The 24,714-nt window shown below is 40.1% G+C and overlaps 1 protein-coding gene across 3 annotated transcripts in view; it reads right to left on the minus strand.

The window, feature by feature from the left end:
* Positions 1–24,714, minus strand: part of POU6F2 (POU class 6 homeobox 2) — a 469,381-nt gene that overhangs the window by 106,295 nt on the left and 338,372 nt on the right. For all 3 annotated transcript variants that reach the window (XM_064366754.1, XM_064366753.1, XM_064366752.1), the window contains exon 5: positions 19,855–20,225. In XM_064366754.1, coding sequence (XP_064222824.1) covers positions 19,855–20,225 — 371 coding nt within the window. The remainder of the gene's footprint in view (positions 1–19,854; positions 20,226–24,714) is intronic.

Here is a 24,714-nt window from a genome sequence, read left to right on the forward strand (position 1 = left end):
GAAAACAAGTTAAGTAATAATTTCCAGCAGCAAGCCCGAAGGCTATCATGTTGTCACTCAATAATCTGTTTCTGAAAATCCCCAAATGCATTTTAGTAGGTCTGCGTGCTTTCAGCTTTCTGGATCACATACCATAGGCATTACATCCAAAAGAAACAGAGGAAGTTAAACTGATGGATTCTAATTTAGAAACTGAAAAGTGAATCTTCTAGTGTTTCTGAAGGTTAAAAAAAATGACAACCTTGCCTCTTCTCCTGAAAACTTGTCTTTAATTATGCTTTGTGGTGGGAGAAAAACAGCATACTTGCTGAGTACAATACCTGAGTTATAAAAGCTACTTTCGATTAATTCATTCATACTTTAATCAGTGGGTCAAGGAGTCTGCTTTGCAGATCTCCTAGCTACATTTATGCAGCCAATCTTGATTTGTAAGAGAAATTGGGGCTGAGCACAGTTGAATACAGGGAAATCACCACCTACAAATAGAAAGTAAATTTTACAGTGAGGGCTTCATTAGATTAAAACCTTCTGCCTGTTTGGGGTATGTTCTTTCTTTCCTGTTGAATTCCTGAGTTCCCTCAGGTCAAGTACAAGGCCCAGGCATTCTACCTCTTCACACCCCTTTTGGATCAGGAAGGCCAAGGTTCACACCTGCTGAAGCTCTCTGCACATATCCACAATGCAGAAGCAGGGTCTCCAGAGGCAACACAGGCTCCATGAGGAAACGCACATGAGTGGTCAGATTGAATCCCGTCAGCAGAGAAAGGGAGCAAAACTAAGATCAATAGAGTGATTGTTACATTCTAGGTGCTAAAAGGTGCTTCACATGCATTATTTAATCTTCACGACAAATTGTCAGAGGGATTTGAACCACAGCAACTTCATCTTGAATAGGGACTGGGTAAAATAAGGTTGAGACCTCCTGGGCTGCATTCCCAGATGGTTAGACATTCTAAGTCATAGGATGAGAGATAGGAGGTTGGCACAAGATACAGGTCATAACCTGTTGCTGATAAAACAGGTTGCCGTAAAGAAGCCGGCCTAAATCCACCAAAACCAAGATGGTCACGAGAGTGACCTCTGGTCGTCCTCAGTGCTACACTGTCACCAGCGCCACGACAGTTTACAAATGCCATGGCAATGTCAGGAAGTTACTCCATACGGTCTAAAAGGGGAGGCATAAATAATCCACCCCTTGTTTAGCATATCATCAAGAAATAACCATAAAAATGGGCAACCAGCAGCCCTCAGGGCTGCTTTGCCTATGGAGCAGCTATTCTTTCATTCCTTTACTTTCTTAAAAACTTGCTTTCACTTTACAGATTTACCCTGAATTCATTCCTGCGCGAGATCTAAGAACTCTCTCTTGGGGTCTGGATCTGGATCCCTTTCTGGTAACAAAATGAGTACTCTAGGTGATATCTTACAGTGTAGAAAGCGTCAGAATGTTTATGTATAACTGCTAGGTTTCTATTCTTTCTACTTTAAATCATGTGCTTGAAGTATAGAGAAATTGTTTATTTTACATTTAACCTTTCTATTTTCTTTTAGAAACTGTGTAATGGCTTGTATCTCATCTCTCTCCCTCTAAAAGTACATTCACTGTATTCATTAGAAAGTCTTTGCCTAACACCAAGTTAACTAGTACTAATTCTCAAAATCCTAATTAATAGGTAACTGCATTGTGGGCAGTATATCTCAAAAGGAGCACTTTCCTTTCGTTAATATTTCACATGTACCTTAACCACAGGAAGATACTATCTGAAAATGCAATTCTAAATAAGGATGTTAACTACCCCGTTGAAAAGTGCCTGAATACTTCACTGCAAACAAATCTTGCATGTAAAATATAAAAATTCTCTTTGTTGCATTTGAAATCTGATAAATATTTATTATCAATGCTGTTTGCTTTTAATCTGTCCAGGATATCATTTCTCCAGCTTCTTAGTAGTTAAACAAAAATGGCATTTACATTACAATATTGCTTGCCAACAATCTCATTTTCTGGTTTAGTCAGCAGCCCTTCATGCTTGATTAGTCTTTAATTATACAAATACCTACATATTATAAAAAGTTTTCTTTTTTCCATACTTTGAGCATGTAATTATTTTCTCTTGCATGCAATAACCTTTAATTTTAGGATTAAGCAACTGATTCTTTTTAGTATGGATGGGCCTTTTCAAGTGTTAAAGCAAATTTGGTTATTGTATTATGAGAAAAATTAACTTTGGGAAACCTCTCATCAGTGCATTTGATAGCTCCCTGATCAACTGCTACAGAAAGCATCTGGGATCTAAAAAATAAAACAACATTTCATTCTTCCAGCTTTTTCCTATGTCTCCCTATCTCTTTGGTCTAGAAAATGTGATAATTTAATTAATTAAAGCCTCCAATGTACCAATTTTCCCATTTCCATAAATTAGGAAGGAGAGCATATATTTTACATAAAAATATTTTAATATGAAGGCTGTTTACAGTTATAGTAGAGAAAACCCCAAACTGTAAAGTTTTATAATAAAGTATTTTTCTATAATAAATCCACAGAATGTTTAAAATATATGAGTATCTTATGTTATATGGTATTTCTCTCTACTGGCCATGCCTAATCCTTGGGGCCAATGAGATGATCAAACAACAGCAAGGCTTTGAAGTAGTACCTTTCTTTGCAAAACCAAACTTAGTGTAGATGAGCAAATCCTTTACATATCGTGTAACACGTTGTTGGATACCTATTCTGTATTAGTTTCCTTCTTTCTGCACTCATTCTAAACCCAGAAAAAAAAATATTTCCTTAAGGGAATCACCTTGAGAAGCAAGCTAACCTCAGAATGTCACAGTACTCAATAGCCACATTAAATATGTACCATGTTCTAGGCTCCATATTAGGCATGAAGGAAACAGAGGTGAGTAAGACTCACAGATCTATGCAGTAAGGTTTTGGCCTGGGTTTAAAGTGCTGCCAAGAAGATATTTTAACTTTTATTATCTGTTGCAAAGTTTAATTCATGGTACAATAAAAGCATCTTCTTGTCATACTCTGTGTTTTTAAATACAGAAGTACAGCTCCACTTCTTTTTGTCCTTTTCTCAGGGTTAGCCAGAGGATCTTAGAGTCAGACAGGACCATAAAGCACCCCTGGTCTGACTGCTCTATTCTTCAAGAGAACCATTGAGGCAATATTAACCCATATTAATGAACAACTATCTTTAATTATTCAATCTTTCTGTTAAAAATCTGAGTTTCTCACAGTGTTGTAGCTCATCCCATTAACCACTTTTTGTGTATTGCCTTTGAGCCTTAACAAACATCTCTTTATTAATAAATTGTTTACAATTCTATAGAGCAGTAGTTCTTAAACTCCACTGATCATCAGAATCACTGGCTGCATCCAAGACATTCTGATTTTGCAGTTCTTGGGTTGGGCGAGGGGAATTTGTATTATTTCAGAGTCACCATCTGATTAAAACTTTTTTCTTTAATTTTTTCTTAAGAGGAATTTTAAGTACATCTAAAGAAGACACAATAGTGTAATTAACTCACATGGGCTCATCAGCCAGCTGCGATAATTATAAACTCTTGGCCAATATTCTTTGATCTGTACTTCACCCAACATCTCTACCCACATTATTATTTTTCCTTCAATATCATTTTAGAAAAAAAATCCCAGGGCATGCCATCATTTATTGTATTTCAGTAGATATCTTCAAATGCTACTCTTAAAAAAACGCTACATCACTATTACACCAAAAAATATTAAAAATAACCCTTTTGTATCATCAGATAGTCAGTCAGTGGTTATATTTCCAATTGTCTCATAAACGTCATACTTTTTCCTTTTTACAGTTTCCTTGAATTATAATCTAAATGAGGCTCACATAATGAGATTGGTGCTGTGTCTTTTGATCTATAGGTCCAATTCTCCCAGCTGTCTCTCTCTTTCTCTCTCTCTCAAAATTCATTTGTTGAAAAAAATCTCTGCTGGTGGTTTTGATACGTGGCCAATCTGGGAATCAGGACTGCTCTGAAGCACCCTCAGAGGCCATCCAGAAGGGACACTGGAGCAATTCATACTCTGAAGCCCCACACTTGATTATGAAAACCTTTGCTCTCTCCATGCCACCTGCAAACCTTTTGATAACATGGCATTTTTGGCTCTAGAGAGAACACAATATATTTATAAGAATTACTTTTTCCATCTTCTTATTGAATTAAGAAGTCATCCAAACTTCCTAGCTTTGTAGCATTGAGCCAAATCAGGTGGATGCAGTTTGGAAAAATGTTGAAGGTGGCATGGTAAAAGGCTTAGGGAAAAAGGCCAAATAATTTATCCTCCAAGCCAGAGCAGTTCTGAGAATGAAATGTTTGTGATTATCTGAATGACAGACTTGCATAGAGACGATCCTGGTTAAAAGGAGTTGGGAAGATCCCCTGGGCTAGAGCCAGACTGGGGCTCAAAATTCCAGTTCTACTTCTTACAAATTGTGGGGCTTTTATAAGTTACCAGCTTCCTCTGAGCCCTGGTCTCCTTGCTCTTATAAGTAACTGCATGACATACATAGAAAAACGTACCTAAAACTCCTAGGACAGTGATGGCATGTGTTAAATGCCCAGGAGTGTTTTTTTTTTTTTAAACTGGATCATTTTGTTTTCATAATGGGAGATTCCATGTGTGTTTGTCTGCTCTCACAGTGGGGTTTGAAACAGCCACGCTGTGTCATGTGAGAGTCCCAGGCATCCAAGGTAGGAGATCCACTTTCATTTTCCTTGGGTCTCCCCATCTTCTTTATAATACTTTTATGCTTTGGGCAACATGATTTAACCCATGGATCAATCAGATCTATAAAGTATTAACAAGGCCTGATTCTTTGCCTATTATATTCTGAATATCAAGAACTACCATGCGTTGTTGAGATGGTAGGGAAAAGGAAACAGATTAATTAGAAAATGACGGTCCTTACTTTGATGTACATTTCTTCCCAGATAAAAGAAATTGATTTAAAGCATTTAAGTCAAGCCAATGTTTCCCAAAGTCCACTGTGAAGATAGTGCAGAGAAGGATGGGGTTGAAACAATTTCAAAGGAGTCATTGTAACATATAAGGCTTTTCTAGTTCTTACAATGTGCCAAACACAGTTCTAATTATAACAACAAATAGCTCTTCTTTCTTTCATTAGTAGTTGTTATCTTCATCAAGAAAGTTTGCAAAGAATTTTAAGACAGTCTGATCACAGGCACTTACATATTTGTGACATGAATAATTGTTAAATCAGACATCATCAGGTACAACAATTATTGACAGCCCTGTGATACACAGAGGTGTGAGACATTGTGTCTGTTCTTAAGGGGCTTATAATTCAAGTGAGATAATAAATTGTCCATAAAAAAGATGAAAATAAAAGAAAAGGACTTAAAGAGCAAATGCTAAGTGCCCCATACTGAGTTCAGAAAAGTGATAATTGAGGGCTGGGCCACTGTGGGCACTTCATGGAGGAGCAGGAAGTGAAGTGAGCCATGAGGGGTGAGTGATGAGAAGAGGGGGCATTCCAGGTAAGGGGCATGGACCAGCAGAGCAAGGGAGGGACTATGTCAGGCACATCTGGGCATGGTGGGAGGCCAGGGTGAATGAGGCAGAAGTAGTTGGGGGACAGGGTGGTGAGTAGGGCCAGAGCATCCAGGCTAAACAGGCCAACGGAGGGTTTGAGCACAGAGGTGATGTAAACTAAATGTTCTTCTAGAACTTGACAGTGCTTCGCAAAGTGGACTGGATTAGAGAGAAAACAGAAGTAGTAAGCCGCAGACTAGGTGGGAAAACTGAGAAAAGTTCCAGGTTACTTTGATGTGAAGTTTGACAGCCCTTGACTTCTCTGACCAGGGACCTGTGGACCTGGCCTTCGGCTTGTACCTTCCTGGGGGACACAGCTGTTTCCAGGAACCTAAATTAGCCAGTTAATCCCTGTGGGTTTCTGTGCTTCCTTCCCAGCATTTCTATTTCTCTTTCACTTTCTCTTTAGAATTACCTACTCATTTTTGGTGGGACTACTTTGTCAGCTTTTAATATATTACTTAGTCTCTCATTTTAATAGGCTTGTTAGATTCTGATGTGTGTTTTCAGCCACATAGGCAGTGATATAATTCAACAAGATGTTGAATCTTGAAGTTCCCTGCAAGATGTGTGTATGGGGGCGAAGGCCAGGGGGCAGGGTGGTGGGCATTTCTTTTTTGTTCTTTTTGACTGTTGGGAAGGGTGATTGGTGTTTAGGAACTCATCATCACATGCAATATGTTGGGATACTGATATCCCTGCTTCCGGGCCTGTTATACGCCTAAGAAATCCCATCTCTGTCTACCTGAAAAACTGTATCTTTCAGGCTAGAATTTTTCATTCTTCTGACCTTGTCTCATAGTAAGAAACACATTTTACATTTCAAGCCAACACATATATACATACAAAAATATATGTACAATTATATCTATCTCTCAATAAGCCTATGTCTCTCTATATGTAACTATATATATGTGTCTATTTGTATCTCACTTAAAGTGTCTTTAAAAAAATTTGTAGCCTTTGTATGCCTTGGCATTTTCTACTCTTCTTTATTATTTTCTTTAAAAAATGCTAGTTACAAACTACTAAACTGATTGAACAGTCACTCACAATGTCATGAAAAACACTATGCCCTTCCCCAATCTGGGCATACGGTGCCACCTAAACCTTCATGAGGATCCCTAGAAAGGTTGAAGTCACAGCCTCTCGAATGTCAGGGCCAGCCTCTTTTCCATGACTGCCTGTCTTCCTAGTCCTGGGTTCAAGGGACTGTCATTTTAAAAATGTGCCAGATTCATTCCTGAAGGAGAGCCTTTTCAGACTGGGGGCAGAGAGAATAAACATCTGGCCCAGTGATGAATAAATGGTATTTGGGCAACCTATCATATGATCAGGAAGAGAGGTCTTACTGCCCCAAAGGCAACTGATAACTATTGACTGGGAAGGAGACCTCCTCTCCCTGCTCCTTTCCAACAATCTCTGTTTTAAGATGATATCCTTCCGGAAAGGCTGAACTCTTTATCTAGTTCCCCAATAAAGCAGAAATGGTTGGCAAGAAGTCTTATGTTGCTCCTAAATTCTAACTTCTGAGAATTCCTAATGGAATGGCTAGACTGGGATGTTTTGGGTTCTCCTTCTCTGAATCTCTAATGGGGAGGTAAGAATTAACTACAGTTAGAGTCAAGGATATACAATGAAAAGGATCTCGACTGTGATGTGTTTTCTTTAAAAAATACTACACTCCATCCACATCAACCCTGAACACATGGTATGGTATAGGGCGGTGTTTATCTAAACATTAGAATACCAGGACCATATCTATGTTGGAATAATCAGATCTCACAGCCTAGGTTTCTTCTTCTCTTGTGACACTTTAGATTATTTCAATCCATGTCCTAGTTGCAGAGCCATGTTGGCAAGGAGATTTTTCTAAAGGTTTTTTTCTCATTGCTCAGAGCTAAAGGTTTTGTCCTCTGACCTTCTGATTCCCGCTCTGCATCTAATCAATGTCAGGTCACCACACGTAAAACTAAAAGTAGGTTAAATGGAAAAAACAAAAGCACAAAGCCAAACAAGCTCAGGGCCCCAAGCCCACCTGGCCGAGATTAAAAAGCTAACCATTTTGAAATAGTACAATAGTACAGTCTCTTGGAAAAGAGAATATTTCTTGTTTACCCTCCCTGTCTCCCCCCACCTCCCATTTGTTTGGTGCCTGATTTGTTTCCAGTTGCAGCAGGGAGGTCAGAGCAAGCCAGGAAAATGAATGGAATCAGCCTCCTGCCGGCCCGCCTGCAGCGGGCGGGTGTTACGGATCAGCGTAAAGCCAGCTTCCTTTCCCGGGCCTGGGCCGATGTAACTCACTGGAGTGGCAAATTACATCAGACCTACAGCTGTAACCCGACATTATGATTAATTTGATCAGTAATTTCTCCTGTTTTTCATTTTAATCGGTGTGACTATTCTGCTGTGGCAGGTCTTTCAGATCTAATTAAGATAAATTTCCGAGTAAAAGACTTGGCAGACTTTCCGAGTCAAATCCAGGCATCAAGTGTGAAGACCTGCAGCCCCAGTCCATCACCTTCGGGGAGGGCCGGGCCTCCCGCTCCACAATCAGCCATTCACACTTAAGCAAATTCATAATCTCCAGCACTGCTTAGTCATTCTCTCAAAACGTCCCAGGCAGGAAAGGAAAGGAAGAAAAGCCCCAGACAATGTCATGTTTCCCCATTCCACTGATTTGCCCAAACTACATGGATCACCCCATAAGTGGACGCTTTACAGAATCCCTTAAATGATTTTGAATAAATTTGAAAGCACTTTAAATAAATTTATGCATATGTACATATTAAGCAAATGCAAGTATGTATACACACAAATATTGAAAACACATGCATGTGACTATGAGGATATGTAGTCCATATATACACATAGTCTAACCCTTTAGTGCAAGGAGACAGCTGTACACATATTGGGTGGGGATTGGCAGGGCATAAAAGTTTATTTTCCCAATTTGTTTTCAACCCATGCATTCCTGCATGCATCCTTAGGCTGATATTGGTACAAGTTCTGGTAGGTTTCTGTTCTTTGAAGATGAAAGTATGAATGAGATTTCTTCCCAAAGCCCATCAGAAGGACCTGCCCGTCCAATCTGGGGCAGGGAGATATTGGGGAAGTGTCCAGCCGTGCCTGGGTTCCTGGGTTCACCTGCCTCCCTACAGGAAATGCAAAGTCAGGCCAAGACCTTCGAAAGCGTGGGTGTTTTTGAAGACTTCTCTTCCATTTTGTCAAGAAAACGTGTTTTTGTATTCCATGTTCTCACTTACAGGTGGGAGGTAAATCTTGGGGACACAGGGACATTAAAGACGGGAATAAGAGATGCTAGGGACCTCCAAAGGAGGGAGGGAAAGAAGGGGCAGGGGCTGCAGCATTTCCTTTTTTGGGTACTGTGTTCACTATCTGGGTGATGGCATCAGCAGAAGCCCAAACCTCAGCATCTTGTGATATACCTTTGTAACAAGCCTGCACATGTACCCCCCGAATCTAAAATAAAAATGGAAATTGAAAAAAAAAGAAACTATTGTCTTGCAATGATGGCACCACTTCCAATTATTATAAATTCTCCATTCAAACAGGAGTGACTATTTCTGAAAAAAAAAACATGACTGGAGAATGCTTACTATGAACGTCATTTTGTATGCAGTCCTCCCACATCCCCGCCCCCTTAAGAGTTTAAGGAATTTCTCCAAACCGCTACTACAAAATCTGAAATCAGGGAAAAAGAACCACATTCTGACTCCATGTATGGCCTTTACATTTTGAGGATCATTTTGCGACTGTTTTGCACCTATCTTGTGTTTTGCTCTTGAAAAAGGGTGTTGAAGTGATAATAGTAGAAACTGCCACCTCCCCTCACTGAGGTAGGCAATCTCAAATGCACTGTGGTTACTGTATGAAAGACAGTGGGGAGACAGGTATGCTGACCTTCACAGTTCTATAGCAACGTGATTTGGGGCCTACAAGTTAGCACGAGACCTTCTGACCTCTCGCAGGGATTCTGTTAACCATCGCAGCTCTAATTTAGTTAGCGGCCGCAGACCACTTTAATCTCTGCATTGGTGTTTCAATTCTGTAGAAATGGTTTCAACAAAACTGGTATATTTACTAAAGAAAGAGAATGGACTTGTCCTCGACCTCAACCTCAATCAGTAGAGTTACTGATGAACAATGATCAAGATTTAGATCAGGAGCCATGAGAAAGACTTAAGCTACAAGAAAGATCAGAGAGGTGGGCAAATGAGAGTCTTTCCTCTAACAGTGCTATCTACCTCCGTGACTCCAGGAGTCAAGTGATTTAAATGACATCTCTTTAGAAAGAGGAAAATCCCACCATGAAAAAAGACTAACGAGAGGCAGATTCACTTTTTCACTTAAGAGGCTCACTAGCAATGAAAATAACATGTAGGTTGTGCCTTGAAGATGCATAAAATGGCTTTAATGTGATCGCTGCATGCAGGGAGCTTGGAAAACACCCCATCTTTGCTTTCTGCCTTTCATGACTTTCTGCCTCTCATAACTTTCTGCCTCTCATAACTTTCTGCCTCAGGTTGGTCCCAAAGACCACTTGGTTTTAGCCTTAGATTGCTCAGATTCCTTCCTGGAGTGCAGACTATGGGAGGTGGTAACTGCTCTAAGGAATATTCCTTTTTTGAACCTTAGACAGGAGTTCAAGATTATTTGTATTTTATCTAATTAAAAAACAACACAAAAAACCCTAAGTTTCCGAGTCAATCAGATTCCAGAGAGCTTTCCTTGGGGGAAGTGAGAGAGTTTCTCTTAAATCTTCTCCCCAAACCCCTAAATGTTGTTTTGTTCTCTTTAAATGCCACAGTCACAACATCACAATACAAGGACAGAGAATTCATGTGTGGAAGGAGCAGCTAGTCTCTGGGAAGATATGGAGTCCAGCTGAGAGGAGAAAAGAAATCTCTAACTTTACTTCCTTTTTATGACAGTTAAATATCTTCTGGTATAGAAAACTAAGTGGAGGTGCTGAGCTGAGACCTGTCGAACTACGGTTCGGACAAAATAGGCTGGAAGGGTTGCCTTGATCGGAGCCCAACTGGGCCTTCAGACACAGCTACTAGTTCTGAGCACAGAGCTGACAGCATACAAATGTAGGGCACCCCTCCACTACTGTATTCATCTGTGGCTGCGAAGGCATCCCCACTGAGTGGCCAAGGACACAGAATTGCCCTATCCAGGAGACAGCCACTCCAAGGGGCACCTGAACCTTGGCCATGGGGGCTTCTGTCCTGCATGTCTCAACATGGTGCCTTTCTGTGCCTCGGCTCTGCACTCACAGGACTGGTGTTTTCAGCCAGAATGCCCAATTTAGTTCTGAACAGTGGAAGATGAGAGAGAAAGAAAACACCAGTGACTCTGAGAGTCCATTTTTAAAAATAGGAAATAGAAAAAGAGCAGGATAGGAGCCTTGGAACTAAGACAATGCCCTATAGACATGGAGTTTTGACAGCTTGGTGTCCTAGACGACTTAGTCCTGGCTTACCATACAGATTTCAGACTGATGTGACCTGTTGTTTGGAATCCAGACCCTCTTAAAATGCAGGGGTGGAGAATGAGGGTCCCAGGGGTTGGGGGATTTCCTGTCCATTGAAAATTCCTTAGTCAAAAGATGAGGAGGTGCAGGTAAGGAGGGGAGAAGGTGCGCACTCTCCCAGTTCTGTCGGTACCATGGGTCAGCAGGGGCACCCTGGCCATGATTCTCATACTCTGACATGGGGAGGCAGGAGTCCAGTTGGGTGAGCAGGATAAACAACGGGCAGTAAAGAAATGGAAGGAAGAAAGGAGGACTATCTGAAAGAGAAGGTCTTTCAACTGCCAAGACTTCAGCTGCCATGAGAAGCAACCCAGCCAGGTATTTTATAAAGTGATTTTCCTCATTGCCAACTATCAGAACCATATTGTGTTTCAGATTTCTATCTACCCATCTATCTATCTACCTTCCTACGCACTATGCAATCTGTTTTCAATAAAATTTCTTTGGATCAGTGTTTTGTGGAAGAGAATTTGAGAAATGCTGACTTGGAAAACACTGGCAGCCAATAAGGAAATAAGGATATATATTTCACTAACAACCAAAATGAACGTTGCAGAGGCGGTAAAACATAGAGACACTTTGAAATCAGACAGACTAGATCTGGAATCCCAATTCAGCCTTTGTTAGTGATGTTGAGAAATTTGCTTGGACTTTCTGAGACTCAGTTTCTTTGGGTTGGGATGAAGGCGATTTTAGCCTCTTCTGGGTTGTGGTCAGGAGAGAAAGAGAGGTCAAATAATTTAGTAAAAGATACATAAGTAAATGATCATGGTTATTCTAGTTAGAACTGTGAACTCATGTGGCCAATGCATAAAATAAGTATATAAAAATGCCCTTCATAAATTTCAAAACACATGGCAAATATTAGCCAGATAGAATCAGGAGTATTTCTTGAGTATACATATGTGATGTATGTTATGGTGTGGTACATATATCGTTCTTTCTATAGAATTTAAACCATGTTATTTGTGTTATTTCATAAATAGAATGTGGAGATAGAAAGGGTTTAGAGACCATCTAATATAAACTTTTTATATAATAAGTGATGCAGCTGAGTCCCAAAGAGATTAGGTGACTTGCCCATGGCCACTAATTAGTGATCTAGTTAGTGGCAGAAGTGAGATAATCAAGATTCTTTTTCTCTACTGAAATACTAAAAAACACAACTTTGGGAATTTAGAAAGAAAAAATAATTCTTGGTTATTAATAATAATATTGATGGGCTGGGCGCAGTGCCTCACACCTGTAATCCCAGCACTTTGGGAGGCTAAGTCAGGCAAATCACTTGAGCCCAGGTGTTTGAGACCAGTCTGGGCAACATGGCAAAACCCCATTTCTTCAAAAAATACAAAATTAGCCAGGTGTGGTGGCACATGCCTGTAGTCCCAGATACATGGGAGGCTGAGGTGGGAAGATGGCTTGAGCCTGGGACGTCAAGCCTGTAGTCAGCTGTGTTAGTGCCACTGTACTCCAGCCTGGGTGACAAAATGAGATTCTGTCTCAAATAATAACAGTAATAATAATAGTAATAATAATATTGATGGAAAAACTGAAGTTCTGTGAGTTTAAGTTGGAAGTCTTTAAGATTATACGGTTAGGCAGTATTAGCATTACATGACAGCATGTCTACAGTCCTTTCCTTCTGCTCTAAACCCCTTGGTGCTCCACAGCTCTAAGATGCCCTTTAGTGTAGGTTTTCCCTGTGCTATGTGTGCTCCCCACCCCCTTCCACAGAAATTCCCAGTACCTCTCTGACTCAAGATGATGCTATGAAACTGACATGCAATTATTAGCCTCATTCTAGCTACTGTGGGTTTTTGTGCAGTTTGCAGGGCATCCTTTTATTGTGTGCACATGCATTTTGATATTCCTGTGACAATTTGCTTTTTGTTCAACTTTGAGTTCATGTGTTTGTCTCATATTCCCCAACAGGTTATAATATCTATAGTCAAGGATGGAAAAAAGGCAGGCAGGATACTAACAGTTTTTGAGTGCCAGCTATCTATCAGGAACCACATTAGATGCTTTCACATAAGCCATTGCATTTAATCCCCACACCGACTCTCCAACCAGTGAGGAAACTGAGACTCAGAAGGATATGCTGACTTGACTCAAATGTCCAGCAGGGCGAGCATTCAAACCCAGGTCCATCTGCTTCTAAAGACCACACTTTCTCTGAGGCACCATCTTGTCTGTTCTGCAAACTCTCCCCAGGACAATGCACAGCACAAGTGCTCAATAAATATTTACACATTGTGATAAAAGTGCTTTCTTTACAACCTGGAGAATTCACTTGCAAGTTTATGCTTTGGAAGTTAATTTAAAAACCAGTGGAAAATCTACCCCAAACTTTTGGGAAATGAATTGAGGCTACAAGATGAGGAATAACTTGTGATCATAAAAACACTAGCATATTGTATTAAGTTCACATAAATACTGGCCAAGTGTTTCTCGTTCAGAGCAAAGTACCAGCCAGCACATTTTGGGCATCTCAAATTGTCAATAGACCCTGCATCTATGCACATGAAGGCAAAACTGTTTCAGAAGAATTCTGAGCTAGACTTTGGGATTAGTTTATCAACCACCATCCAACAGTGAAGGAACTGGACAGTGTATGTGGCTGTAGGCTCCTTGCTGAGCTCACTGCAGACAGACCATGGATCTACCTACCCCCACTGTCAGGATCAGAGTGGTTTTGTTTTCTTTGAGAAGTGATCACTTGCCATGTTCAAATGCTGCAAGAATCTTCCCACCCTCCTTTGAGTCTGGCACCCTCATCATCTATCGCTACTTGACGTGAGTTTCCATAGCCAGTGGTGTGAACATGCTTCCTGCTTTGTTAAACCCCTTTCTACATGATTTGACTAATCTACGGAGCAATATCCAGGAATGGTAAATCTAGACAATGACAAAGCAGCACTGCAGTATGTAAGTAGATTCCTGGTAAACTAATTTTTCCCCTGCCACTCTCAAAGCAATATAAACTTTGTTGTTCCTCCTGGATCTCAAATGCTTGTAATAAATTCTTTGAAATGTCAGTAATGTTGAACTGAGGGTTTTTAAAGGAGATTTTCTTTCTTTCATAAAGGGAAAAATTGTCCCTTGCAGAGTATATGGGTAAATATGTTTTGTTTATTTTATTCAGTACTTAATACAGTTGGGTAAAGGGATTCTCATTTCCCACTTGACCTCTCACTGAATGAGTGAATCATGAATGAAGCTCTCAATTTTCTGGAAGGTAGTATAAACAGAAATAAATTCATACTCTTTTATATCTTTAGGCTAATCAACATTTGCTTAACAAATTTATAGCGTACAAAGCATTCTCATCAGTATGTTATATTTAATTTTCATGATAACTCTCTGAGCTTAGATTTTCTTTTCCATGCCTACCCCATGTGGACTCTTCCAGCTTTCCAAAGGTCCTCAGAACTTGGATTGCTCTGGGAGAATGCTGTCTACACAATGATACTTCTATTATTTTCACTAAACTTACTTAATTTCATAAAATCATAAATTAGTTCAGTGAAAAATGTCAGCCAAAAGAGTTGATTGTCATAACATTTCAATTCAATAAAAAATGATTGCTTTACTAGATCTGTGCAATGGTGAAGATGGATTTCTAGCCCCTTCCTTGCCCCAATTTGTTATTCAACATGCATTTGTTTTTCTACTGTGCAAAATTTGGTGCAATGTTCAAATTCAACTAGAAAGTGAGATCAAAGACCTGGCCGAAATTTACAATGGACAGAATGCCATTGACTTTGGAGGATGTTTGCTAACTGAATCATCTTACACAGCTACTAGCAAAGCTGAGAGGGATGAGTGTGAGATGAATGACACGCTCATTTCAGGCAATGAATTTAAAGGTGTGTCCAGAAACATAGTAATCAAGATGAATAAGATGTTAATACAATATTTTGAAAATAAAAATGAGTGTCAAAGATTCATGATCAACCAAATATCCATATGACTGAATTTTTTCTTTTGCCTCTGACTCCAGTATGGCTCAATATAGTTACCAATCCTGCATTTAAACATTTAAATGTGTTTTTTTTTTTCATAGATTTTTGGCATTCATTTTGATTTTTGAAAATATTTCATTCAAACATTATCTGAATTTTTGAGTACACCCTTAAATTCTGCATCTGAGATGAGTGCTTCCAAGCCTCACCATTGTCTCAGTCCTGGCCAGGAGAACTCTGCATAGTGATTTAGCCCCATGTAGGTGCGGAGATGTCTCAGTTCTCTGTTTAAAGTGGCCACACAAGGAGTTATATGAATATACCCACATAGTCACCCAATTCTATCCAGTTTTAGGCATTTGTAACATAAAACTCCAATGGAACTGAAGGAGTTCTATAAAGTATTTAATTTTACCTCCTCCCTTTTATAGATGAGAAAACATAGTCCCACAGAGCCTTGAGAAATATTGTGGTAAACTGATTAAGACTAATTGCTGGGAGAAGGGATTTGGCCTATAACACTGGGTGTTTTCTATAGGGCATTGCTTTAGAGAAATGGAAAGTCCTATAGGTCTAGCTCCTTCTCAAGGCTTTGGGCTCTTTATTTTAAAAGTGATAATGTACCACCCTCTCCCATCATGTATACACTTTAGAACTTAGTACTAAATTTGCCAGTGAGAAAATATCTCAAATGGGAAGACCAGAAGGCGATGCCCATGGCACAACAGAGGTGGGATTCCGATGCAGTTTTACTCTGCTGTGCCTGAGTGGTAACTAGACCTTTCCATTAGCAAATGCACATGGTTGAGAATACATTTTACACTCTCAAGCAACTTCACCTCCAAGGAGGTGATGGTGCCCCTCATTACTCATACAAGCACAGATAGCTTTCACTCTCCAATTCCTACTGTTCTCTTTTTCCCTCTGTTATTTATTAAAATATGCAATAGAACAAGAAAAGGAAAAGATTATACTGCATCCTGCCATGCAAGATGGTACGCAGGAGGCCAAGGTTAAATGCAGCATTTGGTTTCTTAAGCTTCTCTAATGTATAGGTGTGGAAAAGCAATCTGGGACCAGCGCTTATAGCAATGACTCTCTGAGGATAAAAACTTGACTTTAATTTGGACTCTCTGTCTAAGATAAAATCTGCTTCTGCTACCACTATCCCACTTACATTTGTCCTCCACCGTCTTTTCACTCTGCCACCCAGCTGAGTGGGAAGAAATTAACCTGACCTTGAAGGATACTCAGAGAATCTTCAGGACCATCATGTTTTCAATAGCCAATAAAATTCCAGAGGCCTACTAACATTAAGATTTAGACTCATAGGCCTGAAAAAGACTTTAGACCACACAGATGAGGGAAATGAAGTCCAGAGAGCTAAAGTGACCTATCCAAAGCTGTGAGTTAGTTACAGGTAGGGTCAGAACTAGAAGGGGGACTCAAGCCCTTACCCTCTTCCACCTATACCATGCCTGGGCTCCAACCATGCCCAGAAAATCTCCAGACCACTCAAGAGGGAATATGTGCAAAATAGGGCTTTTATAAGATGTCTGAAATGTTACCAGTGTAAATAAAAACTCCCAAGGAGTTTTCTTTTCAAGAAAATTCTTCTCAAAAGTCATAGAAAGGAGGGTTTTGTTTCGCCATTCTTATGCTTATGGGGTCTTTCTCCAGATTAAAATTACATATTGAAACTGGTTTTTTTCTACCTAGATCATGTCTTTTGCATCCAATGATTGCTTTCATTTGTATTTCTGATCTGCTTCTATCAAACACAGTCTATACTTCTAGTTTTAGATTCAGGCACAGCCTGTGGACTGTGGGTTTGAGCAAAAATAAGGAGGCTGGACTGCTGTCCATCCTGGAATCCAAGGACTAATTCAGCTCACAGTGCATCTTGTTTGTCCCACATACTGTTATTATAAATTTGATTTTGAGTTTTACAACCAAGATTACTTTACTTATTTACCGGGATTGTTTTGAAAGCAAAAAACCTGATTGACTGGCTTTCCCTGATAATCTACATTGCATAGTTCTAAACTAATATAGCTCTAGCAGATTTTTGATAATGTAAAAAGATAAAGTCCACATGAAAATAAAGAATTGTAAAATGAAGTTTAGGCTGTCATATATGAATTTAGTTGATCTTTATTCCCTTAATAATCTTCAAACAAAAACACTTTTAAAGATCATTACTTTTCGGAGTTAAATATCTTTGCAATTCCTTTTAAACAGTTTCATTTTAAAAAGTTCAAACATTCCGTGTTCCACAAACTGAAAAAGCCTGCAGCTAGTGTAAAAATTTTTTTCAATCACAAAGTTCTCTATTTCCTTTATACATGCCTGTAGTAAAGGAAAAAAGTCCTTTTATGCCTACTGACACAGATTTATTCAAAATTAGTTCTGTATCTGCTCTGTAATGCTTTAAAAATTTGTACAAAGTCATTCATTTGGTGGTCATCTGTTAGATCCACAGAAGTTAGAGTAATAGCTCCTCTATATTTAAATGTATGCTAAACATATTTATTATGTTTATAAGTTAAAACTTCAACAATGAAAAATTAGAATATTCTCTCAGTGTTACAAAGAAGGAAATGTGGCTCTGAGCCTTCATTTGTTGCAAAAACAAAACAAACAGCCCTGAGATTTCCATGAGAAACTGTTAGGAGAACTTTTGGAAATTCTCCTAAGTTTATTTCCATGAGGCTGAGTGGTCGCTTCATCTAAAGTCCCATCGACAGTCATTCAACAGGGCTGGAATGGTCGATAGAGATTTACAAAACTCTGACAGTGTTCAGGGAAGGCTGATGTCACAGAGCTCAAAACTTTCACCTAATAGGAAGGAATACTGGACTGTATAGGACAACCAGGGACACAGCTAAGTAATTTCATTCCTTAAGGAAGGGCAATATTTTTCTTTGGTAATTTTATGTATTTTGGATCCTGGGATAGAGAAATTAGATGATATATAGGTACATCTAATATAAGTGTTCCTAAAAAGCATTACATTCATTTTTTGAATAATAAGGTTGAATCCCAAATGGGACCAATATTGAAGTTGCTATAATCATGCATTTTGTAAATTTGATGACACCTGCTCTCTCTGTAGCTGTGAAGCAGACAACGAAGATGTTTTTGGCTCATGTTCATTTCAGTACTATGTCAAAGGTGTTATGTTGTCTCACCATCGTAAGATTTGTATAAATACATCTTGAAACTCCACTCATGAAAATGTTCAAATTGAAAGTAGCCCTGGCCCAAGTGCCCAGAAAAACATGACTCATCTCTCCCAAATACATATACATATACATATACATATACATATACATGTATGTATATACAAATATGTATATACATTCATTTCTAGGAATGCTTTGGGCCACCACTGATAATCCGTATTGAAAGACACAAAGCAATGGGACAACAAACTAGCTTCTAAAATATCACGTCTCTAATCCTCCTGCCTCTCTGTCCATGTACCAACCTGTCTTTATTTTGTATACTTTTCTACTTAGGAGCCAAGGATACCATCGCTACTGTCATCCTCAGGCTGGGGAGAGCCTGCCTGACTGAGGTTCATACTCACCACTATGGCGGGGGATGAGATGGCATTTGAAACAGGTGCATAGGCTGCTCACTCTGTTGGACTTTGTCATAGTACTACAAATACATGAAGTCATCTGAAATCTCACAGGGAAAAACGTCATTGTGCAAGTCAAAGAATGGATGGCTTGGCTGAGTTATTAATGTCTGGATCTGATATGATGACATCACGGTTATTATGTTTTGAAGCTAATTTATTTTAAAGGCACCTAAGTTAAACATGGTTTTCTGAAGTTTAAAGTTTTATATATATGTGTGTGTGTATGTATATATATATGTGTGTGTGTATATATAGATATATATAATATATATGTGTATATATGTCTATATATACATATATATGTGTGTGTATTATATATACATATATATGTATATGTATTCCTGAATACACCTATCCATTCCTTCTCAATAGGTAGGTTACAGATGAGCTCTCACGATTAGCCTGAAATATCTATTTATGATGCCCTCAGCCTTGCAGTAATAAAGTAAACCTATAGAAGTTTTATTCTTTTATAAAGATGCATATTTGTTGAGGCTCTTGGCATGAATTTAGAGTACTTGTTAGTCTGTGGAGTAATGGTTGGAATCTGGGACATAAGACTGGGGCTAAATTTCTTCGCCCTCCTAACCCCAGAGAGTCTTTAGAAAAATAGAAACAAAAGAGCACAAAGTACTTAAGGTGAGACACTGTTGTATTCATAATATAGAGAAATAACCACCATGCCTCATGGACAGTGGATGCAGTTCTCCACGGGGCTACAAAACTGTGCTAGTAATAATTTTAATTGGATGCTATCTTTGCTGCCTTCAAAAAGTATCATAAAATGGAATTATTACAGGCTCCAAGTGCACTTAGAGTGCTGGCCTCTCACAGAAGGAAACAGATAACATTTATCCTTTGGAGGGCAACAGAAATGGGCTGCTGTTTGTTTCGTTTACATGCATCCCCAGTTGCCTGCTAGTTGCTTCCTCTTCCCTATGTCTAAGAGATCAATTTGAATTAGACACCGCAGAACTGGATGCTAAGTTTTGCTGGCCCTCTGCCTTTGGGAATGGCACTACCCCGTGGAAAGGTCCTTGGTGCTCCTGGGGGTGGACGGGGAGCAGGGAGAGCATACCTGTAGAGGATTGGGTGGCGTGAGCGGTGAAGGCAGGCCATGTCCTGGAGACTGACTGGGTTTCTGCGGGGGGCTGGAGCTCTGCTGGGTTGGAGATGGTTGGTTCTGGTTCTGCGGATGGGAGTGGGGTTGGTGCTGCTGGGGCTGAGGCGCCTGTTGCAGCTGAGATGTAGGAGCTGGTGGCTGCTGGGAGGCGGGTGGTGGCTGCTGGGGTGGGGTGGGCTGCGGCGGCTGCTGCTGCTGGGACTGCGAGGGTGCCTGCAGGGCTGGCTGCGGGTGCTGGTTGGTTGACGGGGGAGGCTGCTGCTGCTGCTGCTGTTGCTGGAGCTGGAGCTGGAGCTGCTGGAGCTGGGAGTTCAGGGATGAGGTAGCTACAAGGAGAGAAAGCGAATACGGAGTGAGATAACATGACAAAGTGTTTTGCTGGGTCTTGACAGCCTGTTCAGTGCAAGCGGAGAAGGGTCTCCTTTATAAAATTCTAATCCTCTCCCCCTGAATCTCTTTGGTATTTAAAAGGGTTGTGAGGCACTGGGAGAAATAAGGTCACTTCTGGGGAAAGTTTAGAATTTTGGGAGGACCAGCATATAACACATCAGGCATTACTTTAACAGGTAGTAAACAATGCAAACCAAGATGTGTGCTAGGAATGGAGATGTGTTTAACTACTTTCTCTCTCTCTTCCTTTCCATACTGCTTAGGAAATACACTCAGGCTTTCAAGATTTCATTTAGACTGTTGAAGTTCAACTAGTTTAATTCTTTTGGTAAGTGCTTGACTGGAGTTAAGAACAAAGAACTAAATTGTTTGCAATTGCCTTTTCATCCATCATCGGTATCATTAATGGTACCATTTTCACTTGCTACTTCAGATCTCCACCCATTTGCTTAGACGTCTTAGTGTCAAATTTCTATATACTTTTTTAAATTCAAAAATAGTACATGCTGCTCCATTTTGCAGGGTCAAAAGCCTGAGTCTGAATTTTTTGCCTGCTGATTAAAGGGACAGAATCCCCAAACCGGAAGGCTGATAGCAGGTAACTGTGAACCAGTGTGGTGATTAAACATCAGCACTCAAGGACAGGACAGCATCTAAGACCTGTGGGGAAGAAATCATCTTTTAAGATCTTATTGTGAGAAAGGTAGAGTTGGTGGGAGAAGCTGCCTTAGCACTGAGCATGCAAAATTTGTTCTCACATGCCCATGTAGCACTGAACAATTTCTGCAGCAGGAAGCTGGTTCGTTTGACCTAAAAATGATCTAGAGAAAATTATGATGAAAAACCAAGTTCACTTTCTTCTTTGCCTAAATCTCAGTCTAAAAGCTGTCTAACAAGCCCACGAGCAAATAAATACATAAGGATCAATACCAAACCCACAGGCCTCGGTTGTGATGTTTTCCTGCCTCTCCTACTTAGAATTAGTCAAGATTTCCAAAGGTAATAACTGCCATTCACAACATCAAACTAGTCCCTATTTTTAAAAATGCTCATTAAAAAAAATTAACTGCCTGTAATCTCAGCACTTTGGGAGGCCAAGGCAGGCAGATCACCTGAGGTCAGTGGTTCGAGACCACACTGGCCAACATGGTGAACTTGTCTCTACCAAAAATACAAAAATTATCCGGGCATGGTGGCACACATCTGTAATCCCAGGTACTTGGGAGGCTGAGGCTGGAGAATCTCTTGAACCCAGGAGGCAAATGTTGCAGTGAGCTGAGATCGCGCCACTGCACTCCAGCCTGGGTGACAGAGCAAGACTCTGTCTTAAAAAAAACAATCTTCTGGTTCTCTAAAGTGACTTACGATATACCTGCCTTCGCACAACAAATAAGTTCTGAAAAATATGCGTACATTGAACCATATATTGAGGGCACCTGAAGAATTTTCTCCAAAAAAAAAAATCAGCCAGTGACAATTTTTGTGAAGTTAAGAACCTTTTTTAAAATTTATGGAATGCCAGCTGGGCACTGATCACATGCCAAGTAATATGTAAGGTTTAAAAAGGAGACATTGTCCTTCATTCAAAGAGCTTACAAACTATTTGGAGAAATAAGATTAACTCATAGGAAACAACCAGGTTTGGAGGTACCCATTGCAGAATGCTGCTAATGGTAGATGCTTGAGACATACGTGTTAATTGACTGAACGATCAACAGTGTAAAACTGACCAAAAGTGCTGGGAGAGTCAGAAGAGGTGGGCCTCTGTGGGCTACAGAGACCAAGGTAGCATTCCTGGCAGATGGGAGTGTGGACAAAGAGAGATTAGGAGAGTGAGGCGCAGGAAGAGAGGATGTTCCAGGCTGGAGACACCCAGATGACAGCATGGCTTGGTTGATGTTTCTGAGGGACAATGTGGAGAATGGATTGCCTGGAATTGAGGGTCTAGGGAGTTTTGAATGCTTTTAAACCCTAGAGAAGGTGGAGAGCCTATCTTGTGAACATGGTGGGAAGACACATCCTCTCAATTAATCTTTGGTGTAAGTGAGATTTTAAACATATAAATCAGGTTTGCTTAAAGGAAAGTGTAGCTATGTTGGTGAAATGACAATGCGACCAACACAAGGGGTATCAAACACCAATTCTGTGATCTCACGTACCATGGAGGGCTTCCAAGATAGTCCAGTTGGGATAGCAAGTCCTTACTGGGCCATTGAACAGTTCTGGGTCTGTGCAAGCAGTCCAGTGTGTGGCCTGCCTTGCATGTAAAGCCAGGGTGATCTGGGGCTTATGATAGGATCGTAGAGATAGAGATGGCATGAGGGAGGCCTGGAAAGTACCCCGGCATCATCCTGTTTATTGGACCTTTTAGAGAAAGGCCTGCTTTTCCCATTTCCCCCTTTCTCCTATCTCACATTTTATCAAAGATCTGGGAGCCCCGTTCAATTCTGACCTCCCCAGATTTTCTGCAGTCTGGAGGATCCTGGGGCAGTGGGGGCCTGATCTCTCCTGGTGGAGTTCCAGACTTCAGGGGCCTGATTGCGTCTGGCCTCCTGCCTGATTCAAATCAAGCCTATCCTGATGTCTTTCAGGTGGGGGAACATATGTCAATGCTTATTTCCATGGTTGACTTGAATACCATACCGTTTCATTTTGGTTAGAAAAGCATTTATCTAAATCAGCATTTAGAAACAGGAAAGTCTGGGAATATTGGCAGATAGATATTGGCAGACAAGTAGGTGCAGCAGACCCTAACCTACTAATGAGCCATGGTCTCGAATGTGTCTTCCTTCTTCTATGTCCGTAAGTTCACATTGCTTGAATATTTGTTTTCCGTAACAGCAGCTTGACTGGAAAGGTATAAACCTAAGCAAAACCCCTTAGAGTTATACAGACTAATTTGACATCGGCAAGCAAAAAATGACAGAGAATAAAATATGTTCAGGTTTGTACCAGATGCAAAGAAAAGCAGGAAGGGTATATATGAATGTAACTTGGGTCTAAAAAACACCAAAGCTACCTACACACTAACGTGAAAATGAGAGTTAAAAAATGTGAAAATATGGTGCCTCGAAATGGCTCATTGCATAAAGCATAGTGAAATATGGACATAGAAGAGTGAGAAAATAAGATGAATAAAGTTAGAAGGGTTCAAGGATGTATTAATATTTGAACTACAAAGAAAGTTTGCAGATAAAATGATGCTTGTTGGGGTAAAATTCTGACCCTAAGCATGGAAGGTTAAAGACTTTACTTTCTTCCCTGGTATTTATGCCCTTTTATGATGGGTTCCTCTCTGTCTTGTTACTATACACAACATAGGTCAATATTAAATGTAAAATTTACAGAAACAGCAGCTATGAAAGGAAAGGGGATGCACAGAAATACATTCCAAAAATTTAAAACTTTAAAATTTTGAAAAAGAAACACAAAACAAAATTTCATCAGACTGAATATCCTAGAGAGAAGGATGTTACGGCAAAGCCAGTGTCTTGAAACTTCCCCAAATAAATAATTTGATATGACAAAGGAGTAGCAAAGAATCCCGCATTTCTCTATTTGTTCAGTTTCTATATATTAACGGTAAATTGGAAACAATTTCTCATATTGAATCTTTATTACAAGTTTCCTCAGTAAACCCCTACCCATAAATAGAGCCACATCATCAGAGGTATCAGAATTATATCCAGTGGGATTTACACAAGAAAACTCAAAAGCACTTGAAAAGCAAGTATGTGGAAGATTCTGGAAAAATACAAATGTGTCCTATACTTAGCAAGGTACAGAAAGCAAAACGGTGCTCAAACGTTAAAGGAAGTAGGATTTCTGCAACATCTTCACCTACTTTATGCCAATATATATAACATCATACTATTATGATCACTCTAGTTGGCACCTCCACTTCAGCATTTACTTGAACTTCTCAGGCTCAGGCATATGTGGGCATGGCTGGCAAACTGGTGGATTGGGTGTAAGAGCCTATTAGGAAGGAGCACAGCCTTCACTCACTGCTGTTCACACACCTCTGGGTATGTCTGGGAGCTGGAGTAGCGTCATCCGGATATCTTCACAAAGGGCTGAAAACTCATGCTAAGGAGGAAGGAAGCAGCAGGGCCTATCACTGAAAGTGATCAGAAATCCTAGAAAGAAGCCTTGTGGTAATGCTCATCCAAACCCGCCCTCATCCCAGCCCCCTGGTGCAAGAGCCTGGTCCTAGGGAGAGAAGGAACACCAAGGAAAAACAAAAAGAGTAACCTTGAAAATACAATGCTAAGCAAAAGAAGCCAGACAGCCTTGGCCACATTCCATTTATATGAAATGTCCAGAATAAGCGAATCCATAGAGACAGAAGGCAGAGGAGTGGATGCCAGGGTCTGAGGATGGAAGGGATGGGGAGGAGCTGCCAATGGTGTGAGTTTCCTTTTA

The sequence above is a fragment of the Aotus nancymaae genome, unplaced genomic scaffold (assembly GCF_030222135.1).
Source record: "Aotus nancymaae isolate 86718 unplaced genomic scaffold, 86718_ANA_hifiasm-v0.15.2.pri h1tg000065l, whole genome shotgun sequence".
Lineage (NCBI taxonomy): Eukaryota > Metazoa > Chordata > Mammalia > Primates > Aotidae > Aotus > Aotus nancymaae.